This window comes from Ictidomys tridecemlineatus, chromosome 11, assembly GCF_052094955.1.
Source record: "Ictidomys tridecemlineatus isolate mIctTri1 chromosome 11, mIctTri1.hap1, whole genome shotgun sequence".
NCBI lineage: Eukaryota > Metazoa > Chordata > Mammalia > Rodentia > Sciuridae > Ictidomys > Ictidomys tridecemlineatus.
In genome coordinates, this window is record NC_135487.1 from 58524061 (window position 1) to 58545123 (window position 21063).

The 21063-nt window shown below is 32.4% G+C and overlaps 1 protein-coding gene across 1 annotated transcript in view; it reads right to left on the reverse strand.

The window, feature by feature from the left end:
* Window positions 1-21063, reverse strand: part of Lrriq3 (leucine rich repeats and IQ motif containing 3) — a 162159-nt gene that overhangs the window by 71136 nt on the left and 69960 nt on the right. The window contains exon 5 of the mRNA XM_005330713.4: window positions 17425-17581. Coding sequence (XP_005330770.1) covers window positions 17425-17581 — 157 coding nt within the window. The remainder of the gene's footprint in view (window positions 1-17424; window positions 17582-21063) is intronic.

Sequence of the window (21063 nt, forward strand, 5' to 3'; positions counted from 1 at the left end):
AGTGGTATAGAAGGATTGTATCTCAACATAGTAAAGACTATATATAAAAAGCCAATGGCTAAAATTATATAAAATGGGCAAAAGCTGAAAGATTTCTAAGATCTAGAACAAGTAAGTCAAGGAGGCCAATTTTCAACCCTTCAACATAGGGCTGAAAGTTCTAACCAGGGCAATCAGGCAATCAAGCAGAAAAAAGAAATAAAATGTATTTAAATTGAAAAAGAATGGTTTAAACTGTCACTGTTTGAATAAAACCTCATCTAATAAGTTGATAAAGACTACAACAAAAAAAATTAGAATTACTAAATAAATTTGCAGATTACAAAATAAACATCCAAAAATCAGTAGCACTGTTATAGGCCAATATCAAATTCTCTGAAGTTAGATAGAAACAATTTAGAATAATAATAAAAACAAATAAAATGCCTAAGAATAAATTTAACTGAGGAATTTAAAGCTCATTCTAATGAAAATTATAAAATATTAATTAAGGAGAATGAAAGAAAGCTACCTCATGTTCATGCATTGTAAGAATCAATACAGTTAAAACATCCATATTTTCCACAGCAAGCAAAACAGCAGGATATAAAATCAACACCCATAAATCAAAAGCATTTCTGTATGTATATCAGTAACAAATCCTCTGAAAGAGAAACGAGAAAAACTACCCCATTTACAATAGCCCCAGAAAAATAAATAAATGAATCACTTGGGAATCAACATAATGAAAGAGGTAAAAGACCTCTACAATGAAAACTACAGAATGCTAAAGAAAGAAATTATAGAAGACCTTGGAAGATGGAAAGATCTCCCTTGTTCTTGGATAGGCAGAATTAATATTGTCAAAATGATCATGCTACCAAAATCACTATACAGAATTAATACAATTCCAATCAAACTTCCAATGACATTCCTCATAGAAATAGAAAAGACAGTCATGAAATTCATCTGAAAAAAATAAGAGATCCAAAATAACTAAAGCAATCCTTAGCAAGAAGAGTGAAGCACATGGCATCACTATACCAGACATTAAACTATATACTACATTGCTTCTGACACTTCTCAGAAGATGTATTACGATTGCAATAGTAACAAAAATGGCATAGAATTGGCACCAAAATAGACTTGTAAACCAATAGAATACTATAGTATAGTATTCTATAGAATAGAGGACACAGAGAAAAACCCACACAAATACAGTTATCTCGTATTAGACAAGGGTGCCAAAAACATACATTGGAGAAAAGATAGCCTCTTCAACAAATGGTGCTGTGAAAACTGGAAATCCATACACAAAAAATGAAATTAAGCCTATATCTCTCATCATGCATAAAACTCAACTCAAAGTGGATCAAGGACCTAGAAATTACACTAAAGAACCTGCTCCTACTACAACAAAAAGTAGGCCCAAATATTCATCACAATGGATTAGGCCCTGACTTCCTTAATAAGACTCCTATAGCACAAGAATTAAAATAAAGAATCAATAAATGGGATGGATTCAAACTAAAAAGCTTCTTCGCAGCAAATGAAACAATCATTGAAGTGAATAGAGACCCTACAGAATGGGAGTAAATTTTTACCAAACACACATCAGATAGAGCACTAATCTCTAGGATATATAAAGAACTCAAAAACCTTAACACCAAAAAACAAATAACCCAATCAATAAATGGGCCAAATAACTGAACAGACACTTCTCAGAAGACGATATACAATCAATCAACAACCACATCAATGTTTATAGCAGCACAATTCACAAAGCTAAATTGTGGAACCAACCTAGACGCCCTTCAGTAGATGAATGGATAAAGAAAATGCGGGATATATACACAACAGAATATTACTCAGCATTAAAAAAGAATAAAATCAGGCTTTTGCAGGTAAATGGATGGAGCTAGAGAATATAATGCTAAGTGAAGTTAGCCAATCCTCAAAAAACAAATGATGAATGTTTTCTCTGATATATAAGCATGCTGATCCATAATGAGTATGGGGGTGGGGTGGGGGAAACATATGAGGAAGAGAAGAACTTAGGATAGGGCAGAGGGGAGGGAAAGGAAGGGAGGGGGTTCAGGGATAGGAAAGATGGTGGAATGAGACAGATATCACTATCCTGGGTACATGTATGAAAACACAAATGGTGTGACTCTATTTTGTATACAATCAGAGACATGAAAAATTGTCCTCTATGTGTGTAATATGAATTGAATTGCATTCTGTTGTCATATACAACAAATTAGAATAAATAAAATAAAAAATAATCTGTTTTTAAAATGGGTAATAAACCTGAGTGAATATTTCTCAAAAGACAACAAATAAATGGGCACCTGTATATGAAAGAATGCTGAGCATCACTAATCACCAAGTAAATGCAAATCAAAACCACAATGAGATATCACCTCACCCCAGTAAAATATGATATTTTCAAAAAGACTAAAGATAACAAGTGCTGGTGGGGATGTAAAGAAAAGGAAAGCTTCCCACCCCACTGGTAAAAGTATAAATGAGTATAGCTATCATGAAAAACTGTATGGAGATTTCTCAAAAATTAAAATTAGAACTACCATATGAGGCAGCAATAAGACTCTTGGGTACATATTCACTGTAAATGATGTCTATGTGTCAGAGATATCTACATACATTCATTGCAGTACTATTCACAATTCCCAAGATATAGAACCAGTATAAGTGCCCATCAAATGATAAATGGATAAAGAAAAGTGGTATATATAAAGAATGAAATACTATTCAGCCATTAATATTATTCATCCATTTTTATAACATTAGTGGAAAGTAGAGATCATTATGTTAAATGAAATAAGAGAAAGACAAATACTGTATGATCTCACTCAGATGTTGAATCTAAAATAGTTCGTCTTAGAAGTTAAGAGTAAAATGGGGATTACCAAAGAGCAGGGAGAGTGGGGCAGGTCAAAGGATAGGGGAAAGATTGATAAATGAGTCCTAAGTTGTAGTTAGATAAGAACAAGAACTTTTCACTATAAAGGCATGATAAATGTTTGAGAAGATAGGAATAATTAATATGTTTTAAACATTACCCAGTGTATATATGTATTGAAGCATCATATGTTTCCCAACAACATGTGCAATTTTTATATATCACTATAAAATAAAATTAATTATTAAAACCAAGCTGTAATTGAAAAAATTTGCAAAGACACAAACAAGGTCTACTTAGGGTTTCATATATTTAAATATAAAGGAATCCCAACTGTTTACTATGAGTCTCTACAGGCTTTCTAGGTGAATATTGTCATCAAAACCCCTGTTTGGATAGAATATTTTGCAAATTATTTTAACTACAGAGAAGCATCAATGTGATTTAATAGTTAATATTTTCTTCCTAAATCATTCTGGCTGAGTATATTTTATGAATTTTTTTAAATATTTATTTTTTATTTGTAGTTGGACACAATACCTTTATTTAATTTATTTATTTCTGTGTGGTACCAAGGATGGAACGGAGAGCCTTGCATGTGCTAGGAGAGTTCTCTACCGCTGACCATAATCCCAGCCCCTTTTATGAAAATTTAGTAATGTTGATGCAGAGAGTTATCATGAAACAGGAATAATCCCATTCAAAGCTTAGCTCAATATTGAAATACAGTGAAATAGTAAAAAGTTTAGTTTGAATAAATCAAAATCAATTCTAAGTAAATGGTAAAGAATGGCTCTTTTATTGATTTTGTAATCTTGCTTATTAGAATACGATGGACAGCTTAAAAGTTGTGCATTAGCAGTCATTGCAACACAATATTTGTATGATCATATATTTCATTCAATTTAAAAATTGTGATCAGGTGTTTGAGGAAGAAAATGATTTCATGAACATCTGTATGTAAGTTTTACTTTCTTAAAATATGCTGAAATGGATGTATAACTACGTGTATTTCTCTTTTCAAATTTACACTTATCTTGTGTGTACTGCTGATATCCCTAGTATCGAGTCAGAGACAGATTTTCATCCTGTTGTCCAGGCAATGATGTGCACAATTCCTTTTGACACTGATGAAAGGTGAATACACACATCCAGCCCACTTCAGTGAAAATTGACCCATAATTTTGTTTTATCCTGAAGAAAAATACAGTAATAAAGTTTAAAGATAGAAAAAAATGTTTAACTCTTCAGGTGAACCATTAGTTAACAACAGTTCACAAACATTACACTTTGTCTTAGGACAGTGAGCTCAAGCTTTGTTTTTAGGTATTCATTAATTCAAAATATTATGGCTCTCTAAATGATACCAAAATATCTAAAATTGAAATTTAAAATTTCAATGAGATCAAAAGCTAAAGGTCAAAAGGAAAACATGTTTTTACATTATTCCATCTCTATTGTCCCTTAAGATTTTTCATGTGAAATAAATGTATATATTTCCTGTAAATATTTAGTAGTTGAAAATAAATATTTATTTCCCACAAGATGACTATGTAACAAAAGGTGTGGATCTTGCATAGTCTATTGATATATATATATAATATATATATTATATATATACACATATATATATACACACATATATACATATATATATATATATATATATATATATATATACACACATACCAGTATTTTCAAGAATATACCAGAATACTAAATATTGTAGGAAAATGACAGAATGCTGATTCAGATCAATTGCTCCAATCCCAAGTTTCTTACCTCTACTAGTAGTAAAAGATACATGATATGATCAGTTAAGATTATCCACCAAAACATTTTTGTTTTCTCTAGTAATCTTTAAGGATCTACTACTACTCATTAATTTAACTATACCATTTAATTTCAGTCTGTTAATATCATAAGGCTATAGAATTTCTAGAATGATAAGCTTTACTGTAAAGACTCCAGAATGCAACAAATGCTTTATTTTTTTGTCTTTGAAGGGTATCTAAGTTCTAGTATAACAGAATCAGCAAGAAAATCGGTTTTGTTTCCATAATTTATAACTTTATATCATTGTTTTGACTTTCATCTTATTTTAAACTATCTTCTTTCAATGATGGCCTTTATTCTTCCTACTGACATAAAGACATCAGTGATGACTTGCTGTTAAATACTATTTCCATCATAGCACAGCGAATTAATATTCTCATAAAACTCTGAATTATAAGTTATAACCCAAAATAATTTACATAGAATTTATATTATGCTTCTTTTAAATAAAAAGAGAGTATTTCAAATAAATATTTGTTGATTGCCTCCTATGTTCCTATCACTGTGATTAAAAACAAATAAAATACAATCTGCTATAAAGTACTTTGTATTCTTAAAGATATTGACATACATAAAATAGTCATCTTTGAAGAAAGTGGGGTATAAATGAACTTTAAAAGTCACATGCAAAGATAGATATGAATCGCAATATCACAGGTAAGTCAGAGAAACTAATTTCCCCTAGTAGTAAAAGAGGATTTTATTTTAAAAAATCAAACCTTTGTTCCAGTTTACATCAGGAAATGCATCCTTTTATATAAGTGATGCTTTTCTACATTAGGCTATATGACAATGAAGAAACTTGCTCTCAATAAATGCCATCTGATTCACAGGAGTTAAGGTCAATTATGGTTAATTCTAATAAATTTAAATTCTTATACTGGAATCTCTCATGATATGCAGGTATGGATCTCTAATGAGGGAAAAGCTTCTGATATAAATATGTTCTTTTTCTGTTTTATTCTTTTATTCCTTTGGAGTTACTAAATCTTCAACATAGCAAAGCCTCCTCTCCTAATTACAGAACCTGCAACAAGAGACAACTAAACTTCCAAATACTTAGAACTCCCTATTAATTTCCCTTTGCTCATAACCTAAATAATCATGCTGATATTTAGATTTCTGACTCAATTTGAGTCTCATATTTTTCTGCCTTTGCAATATTTTCTGTTCTCTTGTGTTTTGACATTTCCCAACTTGCCATCAATCCATCCAGTCTTTTAGCTCCAGTTTTCTTCTAAGACAGTATGTAAACTTAGTGTCTATTTCTATATGTTGTATCTCATTGTAGATATTTTTTTAAAAATGTGAAGTTGACAAGATTTTCTCAGTAAGTTAGAATTATAATGGAATGTCAAAAACAAGATATCAAAAATACTTAACATAATTGAGATTAGAGAAAAATAATTAAAATTTTTATGTAATCCAGAATTCAAGCAATTAAAACTATAACATTCTTTAGTGTTTCTCATGAAAATTCAACAATGAATGAAAAGTAGATATTCATTTTTCTATTATTTTACCATTTGATAAAACTGAAATTATCTAAAATAAAGAAAACAACATGTCAGTATTAATTATAGTACTCCCATAACTTTCATTTGAACTTATTAATAGTATTTTTGTAAGTTCCATCTCTCTTTTTGAATACAAATATAATTTTTGTGACATCTATGGAGTCATAATAAATCAGATTTCAAGCTAGATTACATATAAGTAAGTATCTACAAACTCATTAAAAAATAAAACTAAGTTAAAATTCTTTTATGGTTTATCTGGAAGAGAAGAATACATACAATTAGTAGGATCATGTTTTTCAAAAATCAGTTTAGTTACTTCTTCAGATCTCAAGAAATAATGTACAATATATACACAATGGTAGTAGTAAGAATAAGAGACAATCATGAAGTAATATTAACATTTGACCTTATTATCAAAACAAAATAAATCAAATTTTAGTCTCCAATACACTCTTAAAAGAAGAGAAAATCTACAAGGTAAAAAATTTGTATTATTAACCACTGAGCCACATCCCCAGCCATTTTTATATTTAGTAACAGAAATAAAATCATTGAATAAGAGAAATAAAATTTGGATAGTAGAGGCATCCACATGTAGGATTGGTAAAATGCAATTGTGCACTAAAATCTCATAAAATGCTGTGTAAAACATGTTTTTAAAATCTTTTGAAAATCAGGGAACAATATCAAGACAGGATTTTTCAGGTTAAAATTTATTAGAAGGCAAAGTCCCAGAGAAGTAAGTAATCAGATGCTTTTGTTCTAAAAAAATTTGCAGATCAGAAAGAAACATTTTAAAAACTAGACTATAGGACTGGTGACTCAAAATCTCAAGAGTCAAAAATCAAAGCCCACAATCACCCAGAGAGCACCTTGCACTCATTCAACTGGAAATTCCAAGAGTGAAACAATACATGTAACACAGAGTAAAAACAATCATAACATCAAATGTAAAATGAAAAGTCTATAATAATCTTCAAGTTTTGAAATTTTTTTGTGGTTCAATATTGGCAGGTGATCCCTAATTCCTAGCAAGTAGGAAATTAAAATATTATTTGGAGGAAAGTATCTTCATTTTAGAGTCCAGGATTTCCACACATTTTTAAAATATAGGGAAGAGTACACAAGAACCAAACTAGTGAGATTAATAGACTTAAGAATTTTGCCTTCCCTCTATGGTCTATTGATTTAGAGAATTTACTTATGGAGCTACTATTAAATTGAAATATAGGAATTTTGTTAGAGAACAAAAGCCAGGAAGTAAAAGATCAAGGTTTTCAGGATTATAAACTATGCCTAGACAAGATCTTTATAGTTATTTAATCATAGAACCCAAGTAGATCAAATAAATTTGGAGACTACCAGGTTTTTAAAGAAAATGTATTACCAAATAAACTAAAGTCCATTCCAAAAATACCTGTTTCCTGGTTTGTTTTGTTTGTTGTTGTTATTGTTGTTGTTGTTTTTTGGTACCAAGGATTGAACCCAAGGGTGCTTAACCACTGAGCCACATCTCCAGTCCTTTTTATATTTTATTTAGAGACAGGGTCTCCCTAAGTTGCTTAGCACCTCTCTAAGTTGCTGAGGCTGGCTTCAAATTCACTGTCCTTGTGCCTCAGACTCCCAAGCCATTAGGTGTTTCCTATATTTTTCTAAAGCAATCCAGAAGTCCCCAAACCTCTTAAGGCTATGAAACTGTGCAACACCCAAGAACAAATTTGCTAATGTCTAATTCTAATGTGGAGATAAATAATAATAGGTAAAATGTTTTCAAATGGAAGATGTAGGAGATGGCCCAAATGTTACAATGATTCTATTTTAAAATAAAGAAGTATTCATCATTCCTATCAGATAGATTTGGTAACTACTATGGAAGAGTGGTAGTTATTCCCACTATCTTCCTTTTCAAAGGGGAGTTTTCATTGTGGTTATCCAGTTTCTATGTCATCTTATATGCTGGGTATATAGAAGGTGGACACTTTATACTTTAACTTGTAGATTGCTAGACCATAAGGTATTACATCTCACTTAAGTAAGACTGGATAATCTATTAGTATACCTATTCAAATTTAAGTTTGGCTACATGTAGTGACATATTCAAGTGTTATTGTCTAGACAGGAGGTATCTCCCAAAAGTTCATGTGTATGATAATGAAAGAAGGTTTAGAGGTCAAATGATTACTTCATGAGAACTTTAACCTAATCAGTGGGTTAATCCACTGATATGGATTAACTTGGACTGTAATTAGGCAGGTAGGTTACGGCTGAAGGAAGTAGGGCACTGGAAATATGCCTTTGAGGTTTATATTTTGTTGCTGATGAACAGAGCTCTCCTTCTGCTTCATTTTTATCATGTTCGAGCTGCTTTCCTCTAACACACCCTGATGTTCTGCCTCACCTCTAGCCCAGAGAAGGAGTTGACCATATGTGAAATGAGATCTCTGAAACCATGAGACTCAAATAAACTTTTCCCTTTCTATATTGTTATTGTCAAGTCTCTTGGTTTCTCTCTCTCTCTCTCTCTCTCTCTCTCTCTCTCTCTCTCTCACACACACACACACACACACACACACACACAAAAGTAAAAAAATTAAAAATAAAAAAATAACCAACTAAGTAAAACACCAAGATAGAAGTCCATTTCTATTTCACATGAACATCCAATTGTAAGAAGTCTAGAACTAGTAGGACAATCTCACAGTCATCTTTAATCAGGGTATTTCCAGCTGTTCACCACCTTAAGTATGGCTTTCATTCTATTATAGTCTAAAAGTACTGGCCATGGCATGCCAGCAACAGGATGGAGGAAGGCAAAAGAAGAGAGAAAAGGCTTTACCAATTGTCTTTTAGGAAAACTTCCCCAAGTCTGCAAAACTATGCGTTCATTGATGACAAGATATGTTATGCAATAAGAAAGGGCTGCTGTGATGTCTGTATCATAAATCTAGAAACTTGTGAAATGTAACATTTTATGTTAAGGGGTTTTTTTTGGGGGGGGGGCGGTGGTTTCAGAAGGTACCATTAATTAGTGACTGAAACACAAACATGTTTTCTTACATATATGAAAGTTAGACGTTTAACATTAAGATTCTGGCTAATAGAACTTTGGTGAAGATTGTTACTGGCTTGTAGATGGCAACCTTATTATTGTGTACACATAGAGCAGGATAGTGGGGATTCCTTAGTGTCAGTTTTTCTAAGAATGCTAATGTCATCAGATCAGAACCCCATTCTTATGACCTAATTTAACCTCAACTACTCCTTTTTTTTTTTTTTTAAGCAGCAAAGAGGTGATTATCGCAAGCTAGCTCAATCCTTGTGCACACAGCAACTAGTGACGCTGAGAGGCCCCAAGCCCAGGGTTTGCAGCAATTTTATACACTCTTTGGGGAAGTCAGGGACTTCACATACATCATAGCATCTCTTAGCAAATCATCACACACCACGGGAAAATAATAAAACAACTCTAAAACATTATTAGCACATTCACTGGTGGGAACAAGTTGGGTAAGTGTGATTGGCTAGTACAAAGAGGGATTCTTTTGAACAGATTGGTTTAAGTCACAAGGGAAGTACGTGCTGAACTACATGGTTTCCCAACATGTTATCAACCACCATGAACTACTGGGAGGGTGATCTGGCATCCAAGGTATTTTCCTTATCTCATGCTGATTGGTGGTTGCTAGGCGGTTGCTATGGATCTCCACCTACCCTGACTGAGTCAGTGACACTTAGTGCTGAAGATCTCTCCTGTTATTTGTAGATAAACAACTCAGCAGGGTGGGTATGTGCCTAGGAGTGCTCTGTGTGTCTTTCCAAGGACAATGGTCATGCCCCCTTCCTTGGACAGGCTTTGCTCTGAGGTAGAGACTGGTTTCTCATTCCCCCCTTTGTTTGAAAACTTGGGAACCAATCATGGTTCTCTCAATTGGGGGTCTATTTGGGCTCTACATCTTGGTAAACAGTAACCCTTAGGGGCCAGTCTTCAACTTCCCAGACTTACTCAAAATTGGCCTCCTAGATCCAACCTGACTTGATTTACCTACTACACTGTCTATTTCTGGCTTCATTCCTCCTCTAATTTTAGGAACTCCTTATTGGTCTAAGAGAAGGGGTGATGGCTCATTCTGGCTGCTTCAGAGCTGAGAGGTGGCATTAAATGTGAGGGGGCTCGACAAGGACAACATGGGGGATGACGTCGGGGATGATGTGGGGGATGACGTGGCGGACATGAGTTCCCTTTTAGAAGTCAGTTCAGTTTGAAGTCTGGTTGGGGAAGAACAGGTTGTAGAGTCATCTGGGGATGGGTGCTTCTATGAGAAAAACAAAAACCATGGGTACTAAATAAAAGTTGCAGCAGCTGGAACATGTCACTGTATAATAAACATTTCCTCACCAGGATTTAACATCCCCAGTTATCAGGACTGTAAACATAACATTTAACTTTTAGTGTTACAGATATCCTTTCTCATAGGATACAGTTGTGTTCAAAAGTTGGTTTTTGTCAAGATTACTAGGATCTCAAACAGGGGATATAATGTATAACTCTGCCAAAGTTCAAGGTAGCTATTACACAAACTAAATATGTTTTTACTCTTGTTAATTTTATTTTGTAGTTTTCTTATAAATGGTCTAAAGATTGCCTGTTAATGTTTTGCAGAAATACTGCTTTAAGAATACACAACCTGGATTAATTTAAGATAATGAGTTATCACCTACAGGATAGAGAGATAGACATTAAAGCCCGGTACTCTTAATATAAGGCTGTTGAAATTTATTTGCTGGATGTTTAAGAATTAAAATTAAAGTTAAATTAAAAGGACCAAGAAAACCAATATTTGGCTCTTGCCCTCCGAGTCAGTCTGAATCCAGGAAACAGGGGACTTCTCTAAAGAGCTTTGCAACTCTGGGCCACATAACTTCCTGATCAGGGAGATTAATGAGACCACTGGAGAACAGAAAGCCAATCAGTGCATTTTCTATGAAGAGGAGGGTCATCGGAGAAGGGAGACGTCCCTGATGCTTCCAAGGGAAGCCACACGGTCAAGCAAGTCCTGGACCTATCCTAGCACAAATGGCACTAGCCGAATTGAGAAGCTTCTTCAAAGTTCCCCCAGGATTCCCATGGAAACTCAGCTGACTATTAACAATAGATATAAATGAAAGTCAGTTTGACTACTTCATCTTAGCAAAGACAGTTAAAACCAAAACACAGTTATTCCTGGGCATTTTAAATAATAATAATAGTTAAATGTAACTTAAGGTATATACCTTGTGTTAGCCCACAAGAATAAGTAAGACTGGAGGCTATAAAAGAGATTCTTAGGCAGGAATGCCTGATAACTATCAAAAGAAACTATTAAGAGGAACTGCCAGAGTAATTTTAGTTTAAGGCCTACAGATATTCCTAACCTACACAGGTAGGCTTGGTGTTTGCTAGTATGATTATGCAGCCCTAAGTAACAGAATTAAAGGTTTCTCTATTAGACACAGAGGACATACTAGTAAAAGGATTTTGCAAGATCAGATAACATAAAATTATTAAACTGTATCTTAATTACTTCTTTAGATAACTGATCTCCAAATATATCTACACTGGAAGTCGGGGCTTAATATATGAAATGCATGGGAATACAAATATTCAAGCCCTAGCACCTTGTATGGTACAAAGAACAAAGAAAGTTGAGAGTGTGATTAATGATCTACTAAGTTTTTAAATGAAATATATGAAATATAAATTAAAATCTCTCCCTAAAACACCTGTGGTCCTTGAGATGGGTTAATTATTGGGATGAGTCAGATCTAATAACAGAAGTCCTTATAAAAGAGAAAGAGGTCATTTAAAAAGAAGTAGAAAATGGGATAATAGAAATGAGAAGTGGAGTGATATGAAGTAGGGATCACAAGATACAGAAGGCAGGCAACTTCCAGAAGCTAAATAGGCAAGAAAACAGAGTTCTTTCCTGGAGCCTCTGGAAGGACAGCTTTCTCAACATCTTGATTCAATAGCAGAAAGAGTGAAGAACTCTAACAACATTATGATGAATAGTTGCTATACTGGTAAGCATTATTTATATTATTTATCTCCTATTATAAAAGAGAGAAAAATAATCTGTTTTGTGTAAATCAATAACAATCAGAGTAATAATTCCCAGTCCTAATCAATGCACTCCCATTTCTTTTGTATTTCTAACAGAATTATTCATTTTTTAATTTTCAGTTGTTTTTAGATACATATCCATGACATGTATAACAGAGTTCTGTCTTTAAAATATAACATTGGTGCAATTATTTAAAGGTGTATGTGTTATGAAGTATTTTAATAAGAGAAATAGAAGACACTTGTTAAATGCATGATGGCCATGTACATCTCATGAGCAACTGACACCAAACACAGGTCTTCTAGCCAATGAAAAAGGATCTTCTTTGTGTAGACAGCATATTCAACATTGAATATTTTTATACAGTAAAATGTAGCCATATATAAATACACCAGAGTTACATGAGGCACAGCAAATAAAAAATCTACAAGTACATTTAGGTCATTATCTTTAACTGATATATTTGTACAAACTATACCTAATTTAATTGTTACTTTATCATTATAGAGTTACATTTAAAAAGATAGTATCTAGTGGAGTAGAGGTTTAGTAGAAGTTCTCAAATTTTTTGGTCACCAGACTCCTCTATACTCTCAAAAGTTGAAAGGTAACAAAACATTGTGTGTTTATGTGTTTTATTATTTCAATATAAATCATATTGGAAATTTAAAATATAAAATGTTTTAAATATTTATTAATTTATTTTAAAAAATAATAAATGCATTCAATATTCACATAAATTGCATCTTTATAAAATAACAACATTTCAAAAACAACGAGAAGATTGGTGGGATTATTCTACATTTTTCAGAATCTATTTAGTGTCTAGCTTAATAAATGACAGATATTTTCATATCTGTATATGTGCTCAATCTCTTATATCACATATCATGTAGTCTCTAGAAAAACTTCATGATATGCTCATGAGAAAATGAGAATGGCAATTATCAAGAATACAAGTAATAATAAATGTTAGTAAGGATGTAGAGGAAAAGATTCACACATTCATTGCTGATAGGACTACCAATTGTTGCAACCACTCTGGAAAGCAGTATGGAGATTACTTAGAGAACTTGGACTGAAACCACCATTTGAGCCAGTTATCCCAGTCCTTGGCCAGTTATCCCACTCCACCCAAAGGACTTAAAATCAGCATACTACAGTGCCTCAGCCACATCAATATTTATAGTAGCTCCATTCACAATAGCTCTCTAAGGAACCAGCCTAAGTTCCCTTCAACAGATAAATGGATAAAGAAAGTGTGGTACAAATACACAATGAAATATTACTTAGCCATAAAGAATAAAACTATGACATTTATTTGTAAATGGATGGTACTGGAGATTTTCATGCTAAGTGAAATGAGCCCATTTCAAAAAACCCAAGGCCACATGTTCTCTGTGATATATGGATGCTAACACAAAATAAGGGTGGGGGAGGGAAGAATAGAAGTTTATTGTATTAGACAAAGAGGAATGAAGACAAGGAAGATAGGATGGGAATAGAAAAGACAGTAGAATGAATCAGATTTAATTTTCCTTTGTTTCTATATGGATACACAAGCAGTGAAACTTCACATCATGTACAACCACCAGAATGGGATCCTAATCAGTGTAAGTTATATTCCATGTATGTAAAATGTCAAAATATACTCTACTGTCATGTGCCTCTAAAAAGAACCATTTTTTAAAAAAGAAAGTATGATTTTGGAAAAGGAAAAGAAAAATATTCACTTTCTAATTCATACTTTGAAAATAGAGCAGAATCAACTGAAAATAATTTTATTCATAAGTTACCAATTAGGAAAACTGATACAGTTTTTCATTAAAAAACTAGCCTGAAATTTTAAATTCTCAACAAAGATCAAAATCATTTGTAGTAATACTATATATACAGACACTATGTCAATAATACTAAACACCATAGTGAAATCCAAAGAATAAATCAGTGAATGGAAGTACATATATATATATCATTATTCTTATTTAGATGACCCAATTTGTCATAATTATTATTACATGAAGTTTTTAAACATAATGCCTCTAAAATTCAAATATTTATTATACTAATTGATTTTAAATTTTATTTGAAGATATAGACCACAAGAGTAGCCAATAATAATGAAGTGACTAGCCTTATCAAAAATTAACATCATAAAACTAGAATATTAAAATGATGCTGTTTTCAACTAAATATAAGAATATCTTAAGTGATAAAGGTATTATTTAAAATACATGGAAAGGGCTGGGGATATGGCTCAAGCAGTAGCGCGCTTGCCTAGCATGCGTGTGGCCCGGGTTCGATCCTCAGCACCACATACAAACGAAGATGTTGTGTCCGCCAAGAACTAAGAAAAAATAAATAAATGTTAAAATTCTCTCTCTCTCTGTCCCCCTCTCTCTTTAAAAAATAAAAATAAAAATAAATAAAATACATGGAAGAACAAATGATGTTGGCATAATGTAATTACTGTATACAAAAATATACAGTTTTATCCTTAGCACAATCCAAAATTAAAATAACTTTCAAATAGAATAAGGATTTAAAATTTAAAAAATAAAAAACAGAAAAGTGTTAGAATAAAAAACTTCATCTTTTACTAATCCTAAGGTTGGGAAGGACTTTTAAAAAACATTATATAAAATAAAGGAACCAACATACTCAGTGACTTGATCTTATTAAAATTAAAATTTTCTGAATAGCAAAAGACACCTATGATGAAGACAAATTTAGCTGAAATTATCCTTTCTAAATTAAGTGGAATAAAACCCTACATAGCAACTCCACATCAATAGACCAATGAAAAAAGTTTATAAATGAATGAAGAAACAGACAAAGACTAATGACAAAGGAAGAAATAAAAATGAACAATATAAAAAAATTACCTTCACTAGTGTTAAGTATGCTATGAGTTTAATCTTCATGCTCCTGGTAAAAATCATTTGGTTTGTTAGTTTAGTCATTTCCAAAGAAAGTATATAGTCAAATATATTTAAGTTTTAGAAATACCTATTTAAATCTTAGAACTATTTAAAAATTGAACTGTGAAAAAAGAGGGAAAAGAAAATGTCCCCTGAGATTTTAAATGGACAATTAATTGTTGGGTAATAGGGGAAGTAAATGATATAGTAATAGGAAAGGGTTTATTAGAAAAAGAGCCTATAACAAATTTAGTTCATTTCTATTGATGGATAAGGGGAATAAAAATGAGAAATATCTGGAAATATGTAATAAGTATATGGTTTCAGAAGTATAGAATGAAGACCATCAGAATGCCAGAAAATCTGTCTTTAAATAAGAAAGAGTGAGTTTAGGGTATGAAACCTGGAAAATGAGGTAAATAAGAATAAAAATGTATATATGTGAGCCATTTGTTTACTTGATATAAAATTAGCCATCCCCTTCCAGTTAGTTGCACCAAAAAAGAGAAAAACATTGAGTACTGACGGAAACTAAGTTAAAGAGGATCAGGTAGGTTTCTACCCTCTCCATGCTGAATTCAGGCAAGAATATTGTTACAGCTCATGAACACAGTGCCTTCACACACAGAACAAATGATTACTTTCAAGTTGTATGCTTATCAAAGGTCTAGGACTACTCTGCCAGTGTTTCCTAACACGTTCCAGAAGATGAAGAAATGCAGATATGTAAGTGTTCTGTGTGAAACATAGCAAAAAACAGTTATGAAATATCAATAATGTTTTCAAGGAGGGAACACTCCTGTGTATAAAGCATGCAAAAAAAATCAAGCTTCATGCTCTGAAATAATGAGCTTCTATTTTACAGGGAGGGGCATAAGAAACTTAATATGAACTATACAATTTCACAGAGTACACTATCAACTGGAGTAAATTAATACCGTTGCCACTGAGTACCAATGTGAAAAAGGATTTTAGTGAAATATATTTGCCTTTTGAACCTGTATTATTAATGAAAGGATAACTTTTAAGAGATTTAAGGATTTATGAATATTTCTGTGCTATACATCTAAAATACAAGTTCTTATTTATTTGAAATTAAAGTATTGGTATTCTGGACATTTTGCAGTCACTTATTATGATGGTAATGTAATGGAAATATTTGTAATCTCCCTCTACTCAGGAATAAGTCCATGTATGAAGGACTTTAATCACAAACACATTAGAAATTTAAAAATTAGCTGGGTATGGTGGTCCATGCCTATAATACCCGTAGTTCAGGAGGCTGATGCAGGAGGATCACAAGTTCTAAGCCAGCCTCAGCAATTTAGCGAGGCCTAAGCAACTTATCAAGATCCTGTCTCAAAATAAAAAATAAAAAGGTTTGTTAATATGGCTCATTGGTTAAGTACCCTGGGTTCAATCCCTCCCCAGTACCAAAAAAAAAAAAAAAGAAAGTATAAAAAAATTTTACTCTAGTTAATTCCACTATAATGTTGAGTCTTCATTTCTACCATTACCTAAAGTACAAATCAAAACGAAGCCCTAAAGAGAGACAAGCACAAACTTTGGTGTCAAACACTTGAAGTCAAAAGCAAGCTATATCACTTAACTGTGCCTTTTTAAAAGTCAATTAACATTGCTGAGCTTTAGTTTCTTTATTCATAAGATTAGATACAAATAGCTATATCACATCGTTGTGGATAATAAACTGCATACCATATGCACAATACCTTTTAGCACAGTTCCTGTACATAGTAGGCATTCAACTAATGTAAGTAAATTTCTATTTCCATGCATCCTCAAAGCAAGTTGTGATTTATTATAAAACATTAAATGAATATACTATACTTTAATAACCTAAACATTTTTTTGCTTTCATCTGAGTTTTATGTCATTATTATTATTTCAATAATTAAATAGATTAATATATTAAAGCACATATTATTAAATAATGATGATGTTATTAATGTAGTATATTATAATGTAGTAATTAATTATATGAATTTTCTCATAGTATAAATAATAATATTAACAATATAATGGAAGATATTTAAGATTCAAGAAATTCTTACTAATGCTTCATAATTTAGGACTCTACTATCATAAGAAAAAATATCTCAAAATAATAAACTAACTATACTTACATGTTTCCAATGGGTAAATTCTTCTTTTATATTAGTTTCATCCTTGAAAATGATATCCTTTGGAAACCCGTCCTCAGATCCTTTGGTTATGTAAACCCATTTTGCCTCATAGTCTCTAAAAATTTTTTCTCGGTGTCTTTTACACAAGAAGAAAGGACTTATTGTAAGGGAAGGAAAAAAACATCCATTAGGTTTTTGCCAGATAAAAAGGTAAAAATTACTCATAAATTACTACATCTTAGATAGTATGCTGTTAAATTCAATGCAATATTTGTTTTTCCTTAATACTATATCATTCTATGTAGGGACTAAGGATGTGTTTGTCAATATTCATCAAGGTATGAATGTGTGTGAGAAATTTCTGCCACTATGAATGTACAAATGATTTTGTACCTATATATGTCTATATGATTTTTAAAATATAATGACAGGAAGAACACAACTAAACTATCAATAGGAATATAAGACAATAAGTGTGAAGTCAGATTTTTCTTCTCCAGTAAAAAAGAGCTGTAAGTACTTACTACATCACAAAAATTATATTTGTACTACATTATACATACTAGTACTATTTATCAGTACTAGCCGACACAATGTAATTCTAAATGTACTGCTGTACAGCCTAAAAAACGATAAAAATAAATAAGTGAGGATAATTTTGATACTATACTTTACCACAATATGTCCAAAATATTACCCAATGAATAAAATTTATAAACTAACACCATACTTATTGGTAAAATACTGAATGTTTTACCCTCTAAGATTAAAAACAAAGGAGGGATATTCCCTCTAATCACAATGAATATTTCACTAGAACTAGTGCCTAATCAAGTAAGGCAACAGAAAGAAACACAGAATGACTCATCTTTGAATACAGGTGCGAAATTTTTGAATATTAAAAAAGAATCCATGAAAGTAAGCAAAGTATAAGAACACTGTGCTCATGCATTGCAGAACTCATTGTATCAACAAATTGATGGAGAAAAAAAAATGTAAGGTTATATAAATAGATGCAGAAAAAGCATTAGACAAAATTTTTTTCAGGAATCTTTATTTAACAGTCTTTGTAAGAAAGGATCAAATTACACCACACCCATACCATGGAAACAGCTTACCAAATATCAATAACATCCACTCAATGTGACAAAACAGTAAAGTTATGTAAGTTCAAATGATGAACCAGGTAAATTTATTGTTACCATTATTCCTTTTTTAAAATTAATTTACCATTATTCCTTAATAGCAGAAGTACAACAAAAATTATCTAAGGGAAGCAAGTCCTAATTCTCATATGTCTTAAGTGGGCACCATTTCTTCATTCAAACTACTTTCATTGGTGACCCAGAAAATAGGGTAAGATGTATTAATAGAATGAAATTTTTAATGATTTAAACAAAACAGAAGTTTACGTCTCTCATGAACTGTATAGGTTTATGGGGTAGCCCGGTCTCATAAACTCATTCAATCTTGTTTCACCTCATCCAAGGACACTGTCATTGGTATTCCAGTGCAATACAAAGGGAACACATAAAAACAAGTGAAACATAATAACCATTTAAGCAAGTAAAGCAGAAATTGTACTCTTTACTCCTGCTCACTTGCAAAGGTAACAAAAATGTAATCAGATAAACACATGTGACACTAGAGAAACTTTTAAGATAATATCTACAGTTCATTCAACTGACAAAAGGAAAGAAAATAATGGATTTTCAAGCAAAAAATAGTATCCTGCAAATATCCTATAAGTACTACATGCTAACCAATTGTGCCACTGGAGCTCCAGGATCCTGCAAATGTCCAAAATGTACTTTGTAAAGAAAACTAATAAGTAGAGACAGATCACGAAGAAATAAACCATTCAAAATATATTAAGTGAATTACTTTTTACATAGGCTAATCTGAGATAATATTGCTAAGAAGAGACAATAGCATCTCAAGGAAGCATTCTATTTAGAGCAAACATCTAGTGCAAAAGTCCGGGAAGGAGTATCCTTGGTGAGGCAAGACTGCACATGCATGTTTGAAGAACAGGAGGAAAGTCACTGAGATGGGAAATCATTGCAGAACTTTAAATAGAAAAGTGGCTTTGAAAAAGATCACACTGGGAAAAGGAGTTCTGGAATGGAGATATAAATAATTCTGTGGAAACTGTCCTTGATGAAACAACGATAACCAGTGCAAATTATTATCATTTTTTTTGAAAATTTAAAGATTTCTGAGAATTCTCCAAAGAAAGTGCTGCAAAAGGAATAAATATTTATTCAAGAAAATCTATTCCCATTAACTTAATATTTTCATTTTCTTAATATATTCAAAAAATATATCGAGTTTTATAACAATGAGAATCTATACCATTTAAACCACAACTTGCTCTCTATTCTTCCCTTCCTTTCTTTTCATCCCAGTTCAGCATAACAGAAGTTCTACTGTGAATAGGTATATGCTGGAACACAGAATCCCTCTTCCCTCAGGAAGCTCAAGTATCTCACCTAAAAGATAAAGGCACCACATTTATCACATCTTTGCCCTAGTTCCATATTTCAGAGGTATTATCCCAGGCAAGAATGGCTGATGTCTGAAACTTTCTTTCCCCACTTCAGTTCCCACTCAGGACAAAAGCTCTAACCTAGGTGCAATACCTACAGAAGACAGAAACTGGAAATCCATATGCAACAAAATGAAATTGAATCCCTATCTCTCACCATGCACAAAAGTTAATTCAAAATGGATCAAGGATCTAGGGATTAAACCAGGGACTCTGCGTCTAATAAAAGAAAAAGTAGGCCCTAATCTCCATCACATGGGGCTAGGCACCAACTTTCTTAATAAGACACCTATAGCACAAGGATTAAAATCAAGAATCAATACATGGGTCGGATTCAAACTAAAAAGTGTTTTCTCAGCAAAAGAAATAAGATGTGAGGTAAATAGGGAGCCTACATCCTGGGAACAAATTTTTACCCCTCATACATCAGATAGAGCTCTAATCTTTAGGGTATAAAAAGAGCTCAACAAGATAAGCACCATGAAAACAAATAATCCAATCAATAAATGGGCCAAGGACCTGAGCAGACATTTCTCAGAAGAGGATATAGAATCAATCAACAAATATACAAAAAAAAAATGCTCATCATCTCTAGCAATCAGAGAAATGCAAATTAAAACTACTCTAAGATACCAACAACAAGTGCTGGCAAGGATATGGGGAAAAAGGTACACTCATACACTGCTGGTGGGACTGCAAATTGGTGCAGCCAATTTGAAAGCAGTATGGAAATTCCTTAGAAAACTGGGAATGGAACCACCATTTGACCTAGCTATTCCTCTTCTCAGAATATACCCAAAGGACCTAAAAACAGCATATTACAGGGACACAGCCACATCAATGTTTATAGCATCACAATTCACAATATCTAAACTGTGGAACCAACCTAGATGTCCTTCAGTGGATGAATAGACAAAAAAAAAAAAAATGTGGCATATATACACAATAGAATATTACTCAGCAATAAAAAAGAATAAGATCATGGCATTTGCAGGGAAATGGATGGCATTAGAGAAGATTATGCTAAGTGAACTTAGCCAATCCCAAAAAAACAAATTGTGATTGTCTCCTCTGATATAAGGGGTGGTGAC